The following is a 9,590-nucleotide window of genomic DNA, read 5'->3' on the forward strand; positions in this document are numbered from 1 at the left end:
AGTATTCAAACACAGCATGGAGTAGAAAGGCTCGCTGGCATGTTGGTTTAGTGAAACAAGCAGTGGCAGAGAGTTAACTTACCTAATCCTCACCACACCCTTCCCTGGCAGGTACTATCATCATTTCCTTTTTAGGGCCCGGGAAACTGAGGAACAGAGGAGCTAGGTAATTTGCCTGAGATCATACATCTGGTAGGAGGCAGACAGATTGTGAACCCGAGCCATCTGACTTTGGAGTCTGAGCCTTTCACCATTCTGTGCGGTTGTCTCTCTGTACCAAGTCTCTGATGGCAAGTATGATTCCTCAGTGGGTTCCTTCAGGCCTCTCCTTGAATGCTCCCAGAAGAGCAGGACTTGTCATGATTAGCCTGGCCCTGCATGTTCTGGACACACACACAGACCAAGGACAAGCGGTTGCCATGGAGGAGGAATGTGGTTGTGGGGAGGCAGGGACCCTGTCGACCACAAAAATTGGATGATGTTCCAGAATAGAATATTTCAAATCAAGACTGTCTATAGCATTTTCGCCTGTGCTAGCAGCCACCCACATCTTCCCTGTCGTGCATTCCTGCTCAGGTTCACCACCATTGTCCTAGTTCTCTGTGAGGTCCAGGTGGGGCTGCATCCTCCAGGTCAGAGTGTCAAGAGAACTGAGGGGAACACTCCAGGCTCCAGCTGCAGCAACCTCTGCTCTTCCCCCCCCCCCCGCATTTCCCTCCCTTCTGCCCTCCTCACTTCTCCTTCACTTCTTCTGTCTCCTCCCCTCCTGATCTCCCCATTTCCCTCTGCTGCCCCCCTCCTTTCTTTGTGCACTCTCCTACCTCTGCTCCCCTGTGCTCTGGGAGCATAGAAAGGAAGGGAGATTTAGTAAGATCACGATTATATTTTCCTCCTCCTCTCCCCACCCCAGCTTCAAGCTCTGGGAGAGCAAACATAGCCACTTACATTTAGGATGAAGTTGGGCTGAACATTTAAAAGAGAAGTTGATTTTATGTAGGATTTCTAAGAGTTTCTGAAGTTACCAGCATGATAGGGGCTGGGGTTTCCTGTGTCATAGAGTGATGAGAAAATGGTACCTTCCGGAGGCCTCTTAAAGTGACTAAAAAGAGGCCTGGCCAGAGGGGTTGCCCACAGTGGAGGCAAGGTGAGGCTGGTAAGCCTCATTTGACATTCTTCTCCATTCTCCACCAATACCCCAAATTTAATTTAGAAATAGACACTGATACTGAAAAGACTACCATCTGCTCAAAATAAATGCACCAGGACATCTTTTAATTTAGGATTCTGTAAACCAAAGTTAGGAGTCTTGTTCCACATTCTCACGGACATACAGCCCTGAGTTCCTTCTGGATATTCTTTTGTTTTACACCATGCCTAGGTGCTGTTGCCATCTGGGTGGGTTTCTGTTTAAGGCTAATGTAATGTCAAGCTTTGCATTATCGCACATTCACCTTTCCTCAAACTAAGCTCACCTCTTGCCATTCCTGGCTTAACCTGGTTCCAGGTAAATGATATTTCTGGGACTCAAATGGTGAGAAGGAGAAGCCTGTGGGGTGCAGTTAGAGTTTGAACACGGAGTAGGTGCTCTCGGCATGAGCCAGTAGAATTTTTGTTCCATTAAAGAAGCAGCTTGTTGAGGAGCATCCACTGGTCTTAGATTGTGCAGAAGTTAAGTGCCTCGGTTAATCCATAAAAGGAGCCTTGATGATCATCTACTCCACCCTCATTTTATAGATGAGGAAATCAGGAAATCCCAGATAGGTCTTGTGACTTGCCAAGTTGTTGCAGTTTTACATCCACCAGTTGCATCAGTTCTGAACTCTTCAGCTAGGCTTACAAGGTCCTTGAGGACCTGACCCCAGTCCCATTCCTGCCTACACTTCCCACACCTTTACTTAGCATGACTTAATAACCTTGTTTTGCCAGAGACCCATATATTATGTCAGTAAGCTGGACTCTAGCCATATCGAACTTGAGTGAGTCTGGCACATGCTCTCTCTCCTCCTTAGGGCACGTCTCCCACCTCACAGCCATGATGCTTGCTTTCCCTGGCTAAGTTCTCATCCTTCAGGTTCTCAGTTTCAATGTCATTTCATCCAGGGAGGCTTCCTTGACTCCCTCTCCCCGCCAGCAGTCACGGTTAGGTGTTTCTGCCTCCATTCCCTTTACACCCAGTACTTACTCATTCCTCTTCTCTCACATCATTGTAAGGTTGGTGTAATTTTCTGTTTCTTGCTTTTGGTTGTCAGGGGCCGGGCCCATGTTTGTGTTGCTCACTATCATATTTCCAGAACATGGCTGAGTGCCTGGAATATGATAGATGTTCAAAAAACGACTGGATGGATGGATAGATGGATGGATGGATGGATGACAAGAAGGGAGGGGGAGAACAACAGACACTGAATCACTACGTGCAAAGAAAGCAGTCCTAAACTAATCTCAGGGGTTGTTCCTCATGTCTCAGGATCTGTACCAAACTTCATATTCAGCTTAGATTTATTGGTGGCCTGCTCTCTCTAGCCTCTGTGCTCTCTGGTTTCTCCTACAGGATGCCATTTTACTCATACAACAACCTTATGAGGCAGGAATTTTTATCCACCCTTTGCAGATATGGAAACTGGGGCTCAGAAGGGGAAATGTGGATGGCAGGGTGGTGCTTGGCTACCATGACTGTGGTGTTCCTACTTTCCCCTTCACTGCCAACCCCAACCCAACGCCTCCCAGGCTGTGATCATCAACCCAGCCCCAGCTTTTGCTCTCCCAGCTAGTGAAATTATGTTCATGGTAAAGTGCTCCTCTGGATGGTGTTTTGTTGGCTTCACTTGCTGCTCTAGCTGGCCAGTGTTATTTCTGGCTGATTTATATTTTCCCTTATGTAAGTAAAAGGGGCAGGATTGCTCCAATAAAATTTTATATGTGTTTTCTGCAAATGGGTAGCACAGTTGACGTATCAAAGGGTCTGTGAGCTAGGATCGTCATTTTGTACACAGAGCTCTCAGCGCTTGCTCTGCAGCCCCCACCCTTCACCACCCTCTCCTGACACAATTACTCTAAGATGGGGAGACATCTTTCTAGCCACACCTTCATGTTAAAAACGCCTCAGCCAACTAACACCAACTAGAGAACAGTTGATGGCAATTACAGGAATATTAGCTACACTAAGTTCTCTTTAAATAGCATTTTTTTCCTGACAGAAACCAAGACATTTGAAATCTGGCTTGGCATTCTATCCATAATTACTCTCATTGCACCCCTCCCCTAAATAATTCCCAAAGTGATATGAGTGAGGGTGACATTGCAGCTGAGCTTAGTGTTTTCTTTCCTTTTCTCTTAGCTGGTGTCCCACCCATACCATTTTCTCTCTCATGCACATATAGTCCATTGTTAGACTTACACTTAATAGCTGTTCTAAGGAACAATGTGACTTGGCAAACTGGCTGTTGTTTCTGCCTCTCACTATGGGGCAAGGGAATAATGATACCCTGTGTCTTTGTGAAAATTCTGAGGTATGTTGTCCCCATCATCTTAGTCCCCAGAGAGGGCATGTCTTCAGACTCATCCTTCTTCACAGCCTCTGCTCCAGAGAAGCCCTCAAATCCAGAGATTCTAGATGTTACTTGTGTGGTTCATGAGTGTTTAGGCGAACAATTAAATTAAATCATCCACAGTTAAAATGAATCAAATTAGAAGCCATTTATTGTCTTTATAAAGGAATATGCCATTATAATCCTTGAAGTAATAGGTTTGAAGTATGATTTATATTTCTGGTACATTTAAAATATGGTTTGATATACAGACATTTTATTTATTTATAACTTTTTAGGAACATGCCCATTATGTAAAGTGAGGGGAGCACCATTTTGACATGTGGATTTATTTCTGCCTCCTTTAGGAATGTGTTCCATTTTGTACTCAGAAAAATACAGTGCTTTGAACCTGCCTTGCTTTTTGAATGTTCTCTGCAACCATTTTAAAAAATGAATGTTGTGCATATTTTTGAAACGGGAAGAATTACCTCATGGCATTCCCACTGTATCAAATAGCATACAGAGATCAGGGAGGGGTTGACTTCTATACCTCTCATTTGGCTTTGCTCTGTGAGTCGGTTCAGATTCTGGAAGTGGGGGACTCCTTGAACTCAGGGAGCTTGATGGGACTGAAGAGCTTGAAACTGCGGGACCTGAGGAGGTGGGGTTTTGAGACAGACTTCTCTGTTTCCTAGGAGGGCCTCTGTCTTTGTCTGGCTCTGGCCTCAGCCAGGATGACCTGATCTTGATGGACATGGTGACCCTTGCAGCCTCCTTGGAGACCACCTATGACAGTGCTTCCCAAACTTGCACTTATGTAACAATCACTGGGGGGTTGTTCAAACAGTTTCCTGGGCTCTCCCCCTAGGGATTCTGATTCACTGGGTCAGGGTTGGTCCTGGTAACTTGCATTTCTAGCCAGCTCACAGGTGGTGCCCATGCTGTTGGTGTGGCCACCACACTTTAAGAACCATTGCTCTAAGAGATTGAGCCCAGGCTTGCAGGGGTTGGTGGAAAGGTTCCATGGGCTCTGCCAAGCACAGGTGGGTCTTGACTACATTTGGTGGTGGGGACAGCATTATAGGGAAAAGGGTAAAATTTACTCAGTTACATTCTATCTCTTTTACCTTTATTTGGCATATTGTGGATCCATAGCTCTAACTTCCCACATTGACTGCTGTTTTATGTGATTTGTGCTTTGAAGTAACGCTCACCGGCCAGTTATCTAGGAACTAGGGAGGTTATGTTACTCCTGGATTACTCCAAATACAAGTCAGTTTTATAAACTGCTTTTTTAAACTATAATTTACATGCCATAAAAATCAGCCATTGTAAAAGTGATTCAAGGATTTCTGGTAAATTTATATTGGGCAATAATCACTGTAGTCCAGCGTTCGAACATTTCCATTATCCCAGAAAGCTCCTTCAGAATCTGGTGCTTTTGATTGTTTATGAATTATGTTAATTACATATTCAAATACCTTTCCAATGAATAGTAATACTTTTAAAAGCCCTGTCTATGTTTGCATTGTTTTAGATCCAATAGATAGATCACAGGCCACCTGTTTCGTTTGTCATTGGTTAGTCTTCATAGAGAAGTTTGTGTGCCACTTGCCCAAAATGAAATAATTCAGCCAGTGAGTATTACAGCATCTACTGTGCCAAGCATTGTTTTGCCATCTTTTAAAATAATGTTTTATAAGTGTACTTCTCATGGTTTAAGAATATTCTCCAAGAGTTTATCCTAATGCAATAGCCATTGTGTGCCAGACGGTGCACTAAAGGATGAATAATACGTGATTCCTGCCTTCAGGAGATTCACAATTCCAGGAAGTGACACAAAAATGCAAACGAATAAATACAGTAAGATTCACTACTTAAGTCTCCTATTAGGCATCTTAGGATAATGGCAGGGGAAATTAATGGCATGAAATTCTGTCATTTTTGTGGCATAGACTCTGTGACTTTCTTGCTCCAGAAGTTGGTTTCACTGCCCCAGCTGAACTGTGCCATCCAAACATGTTGTCTCATGAGGGCCTTATCAGAGACAAAACCTTCTCTGAAGAAAACGCTAGAGCCAGAGCAACCCAGTAAAAGGATACAGTTTTAACAATGCTGGACCCAACAGTGGTGCATCATCTGATGGTCTGTGTTTCACAGTGAGAGTCAAGAATGCACTTAGTTCACAGCACCCTTCCTATACTGTATTAGGTGTTATGGAGCACGTTGAAGAAACAATTTCTTGTCTCGCTGAGAAGACAGGACTTCCACACCAAGAATTAAAGCAGACGTGCAAAGAAATGTTTGGTAAAGTTGTAAATTAAATGCAAGCCATACCCAAATATCTAGCACACGTAGTGAATGCCCTGGGAAATGAGGCTTGCTTCCCCCAAAGCAGGACTGCCGAATGCCACGTACACAGGAGGGGCGGGCAGAGCGCTGGGACGTTACAGATTGTCGGGTTACACAGGCTACATGCCAGTGTAAGATACAGCATCAAGTTAAGGGGGGGCTTTCTTTCCCCTCGTGTATTTGGACTAGACTACCATTTGTTTCTTTGTATTAACTGAACTTCTCAATTTAAATGAGCCGGATAGAAAATAAATGAGCTGGATCATCACGAAGTAGAGAAAACCTGCATTTTATTAGTTATATTGCTGGATTTCCTGGTGGCCACTTTTTTAAGCTTTCTCCATTTATGACAGAAAAGCAAGGCACTTTATTTCCTTGGAATGCTATGGATAATCTTTGGTGTGACCATGAAGTGATGTTACTTGAGAAGAAAAATGGGCATAGAGCTAAAAGAAAAAAAAGTGTTTTAACCTTAGCAATTTCACCAAAAAAATTTTTTTTCATAATCCGTTCTTTTCCCTAATTTTCCATATTTATGAATTGGGCATGATTATTCGTATCTACTGTCCCCTCAAACCTATCCCAGGTATGAGAATCATGGCGGAAGGGCCTTGTCACACCACCCTTTCCCTTTCTTTGGAGGCCCCTGTGGGTGAGACCGTGTGTGCGCCCAGCAACTGGTGGGGCAGTGTGCCTGCTCTTCCCTAGACCTAACCACCTCTGGTTTTGAACATTAGGCTGGTCAGAGAGCAATGTCAGTCCTCCTCCTACTCCATGGCCAGCACCACAGGCAAGCAGTCCAAATGACAGCAGCCCTGCAATGAAAGGTAATATAGTGTTTTATTCCCTGGAAATGACAGTTGCCTTCCTTTCAACTGGCCTAACACTATTTTCTGTCTTTCCTTACTAATTTCTATTTGAGCACCCGAGGGTGCAAATCAGGGGCTACAAGGGTGGAGAGTTTTACATTCTGACTTTTTCGGGCATAGTGTCCTAATTCATAATTCCCTTTATCAAACCAAATGAGGAGGAATCAAATACCCATCTCCATGTGACTGGGTGCTGCCCAAGATCGGGTGGATACAGCAAGGTAGGAAAGGTTTGCTATCTTTAACTGAAAATACCATTGCCACCACCAAACGAGGCATTTAATTAGTGCTTCTCGGAAAGAGCCGGCTTTCCTTAGTTGTCACAGGAGGGCCTTTCAAGCTCGTGGGACTGTTCTTTTGTGAGATAGGCCCCCAAAGAGAACATTTACTTGACTGAAGATCTCTGTATTTGCAGCTGCCTCTCTCTTTCTTTGGTCATCACCCACTCTGCCTGTGTTGATCACAGGAAGTAACAGGAAGTGTCTTTATCATCCAGAAGCATTCCCATGGTGTTCTTACAGGTCTTGTGCATTGGCACCTGGTTTCCCAAACTCCAGCAGTGGAGGTCTAGGGAATGTGAGGGCTGCCTCTGAAGTCCAGTCGCCTGACTCCTCCTAGGAAGGCCATAGCTACTCTCTGAGGACTGCCCTAGACCTTTGGGAGGGTAGGAGGAAGGGGGAATGGGTGTAGCATATTTTTGCTGGAGATATCTTTAAGATATTTCGAAATTCCCTATCAAGACTAGAGATAGACTCATCCTCTTTAAATCAGTTTTGCCCCATAGTTTCCTGTATGGCTTCCTACATGACTAAAGATGAGTTATTCCCTTTTTTAGAAGTTGTTCCCACTCCACTACCTAATCAAACTATATTGAGATCTCTTAAGTCTGTTTATCATATCAAACTAAGCCGAGTGCTCTGCGGGTTAATTGCACGTGGAATTCAATTAATGTTAAACGGTAATAACTTGCATGTTACCAACTAGCCTTGCTTGCAATAATTTTTACATCTATAATAGATGCATTGATTATCTCACGATAAAGTAATCTATGAGAGATTATTAAAAAAAGACAGGAATCAGAAGTATACCATGATTGGCACATTATCTTAACATTTCAGTGCCATTTTCATGAAAAGACCAAAGGCCCTGTTGATGTGGGATAATCCCATCACCACTCCCATTACTCTGGCATAATCTCTTAGCAGCTTGTCCCACCATCATTTTCCAGACTCTTTAAACCAGATGGCAAGCACATTCCTAGCCGCTCTCAGGGAGAAGGATAACCTGTCAGACATTTTCCTTGTGCTTTTGATACTCCCACCTGTTGGGGAAGGGAAAAAAGCCTGGGTCATCCAAGCCAATGAACTTCGATCCTCATGTGGAATGATTTATATAGAGAAGAGCCCCCAGCTTATGTAGAAATCACTTGCATCAGGCACTCATTTGAAAATATTCTCATCTGGAAAAGAATTTGGTTCTCTAATTGTGGCATTCGAGAAGTTAGGAGGGCAGGTGGTTCAGAGAAGGAGCAGCTGAAGGGAGTATCCAGTGGGGGTGAAGTGGAAGGGGGTGTGGGGGCAGTTTAGAGCCCAGCAGGAGAAGGGGGGCATGTCAAAGGCCTCCTTCCTCTGACAGGAGAGGGTAGAAGAAGGCAGTGACCCTGAGAAAGGAGGAGCAGCCAGGCCTAGGTGCCAACCCTCCTCTCGGCCTGGAAGGTGTGGCCACAGTATTTCCCTTGACCCAGCAGATTTGAAAAGATTCCTCCAGCGGACACTGGAAGGCACCTTGCTTCCTCAGCCATTCAGTCTGATTTCTGAAATCACAGTGGTATTTTCTGCTTGTGTTGAAGCAGCACGGTCTGAGGTTTTGGGCAGCTTGGTGGGCGGTGCCATCCACTGGAGCAGGGGTACAGGTGTGGGTTAACACTGGGCTCCTTCTTCACTGAGCTTTAGGCCGTGGTTTAGAATGTTTCTCAGCCAGCCCCCAGGGAGACATGGAATTCCCTAACTAGTTCTAGAGGCAGAGTGTAGTGGGATTTGTCTGATTGAGCAGCAGCCCCCCTTTTCAAGGGGAGCCTGGACACACCTGCCTGCCGCATGGCGAAGGGGGCCTTTGGAAGGGGCCAGCATTCATGTTTTCTCTTCTCTCTCCAGAGCCTGCGAAGGCTGCCTCGGACCTGACTGCCTGGTTCAGCCTCTTTGCTGACCTCGACCCATTATCAAATCCTGATGCTGTTGGGAAAACCGATAAAGAACACGAATTGCTCAATGCATGAGTCTGCAGCCTCACGGAGGAAGCCCACGTGCCACTCCTGGGCCACACACCTGGGGGCACGCAGACGTATGAAGTGATCAGTATGCTGTTTTAATATTTACGTGCCATTTTAATAAAACGAGAGGGTCAGAGGCCCTGTTTATATTGGTATAATTATTTACTCTTATTTGGTATAAAGGGTTTGAGTGTATTCTCTATGTGGATCTAACAATACTGGATTGTCCAGGAGCAGTTTCCAGGCTGCCTGCTCTCCTGCCAACATCTGCATCATGGCTGCTGATGTGTCACTGGGATACTGTGAGATCCAAGTTCAAACCATAAACCTGTTCTGTGTTAGGTTTAAATAATGAGTCCTGTAGCCTCAGAGGCAGCAGGAGGCTAACAGACCTTATATGCCTCCTCATGTACCCCCTGCCTCTGTCGCCCTTAGAAGGTGGCTGCCGGAAGACCCCCTTTCCTGCCGAGCCACCTTCCAGTGAGCTCTGGGTGAAGCCCCGGCCAACCAAAGACACTCTTCCCCAGCCTCTGCCGGGTGGGCTGTGTGTTCTCACGTGGGCAGGGGAGCCGG

At 45.3% G+C, this 9,590-nt stretch overlaps 1 protein-coding gene across 6 annotated transcripts in view; it reads left to right on the top strand.

The window, feature by feature from the left end:
* Nucleotides 1–9,172, top strand: part of ICA1 (islet cell autoantigen 1) — a 138,428-nt gene extending 129,256 nt beyond the window's left edge. For 5 of the 6 annotated variants that reach the window (XM_040644244.1, XM_040644239.1, XM_040644242.1 and 2 more), the window contains 2 exons: nt 6,617–6,706; nt 8,902–9,172. In XM_040644244.1, the coding sequence (XP_040500178.1) occupies nt 6,617–6,706; nt 8,902–9,023 (212 nt within the window). In that variant the 3' untranslated portion in view covers nt 9,024–9,172. The remainder of the gene's footprint in view (nt 1–6,616; nt 6,707–8,901) is intronic. The other variant, XM_040644245.1, reaches the window with a different exon arrangement.
* Nucleotides 9,173–9,590: the final 418 nt, after the last annotated feature.

This window comes from Ursus maritimus, unplaced genomic scaffold, assembly GCF_017311325.1.
Source record: "Ursus maritimus isolate PB19 unplaced genomic scaffold, ASM1731132v1 scaffold_3, whole genome shotgun sequence".
In the NCBI taxonomy this organism is placed as follows: domain Eukaryota; kingdom Metazoa; phylum Chordata; class Mammalia; order Carnivora; family Ursidae; genus Ursus; species Ursus maritimus.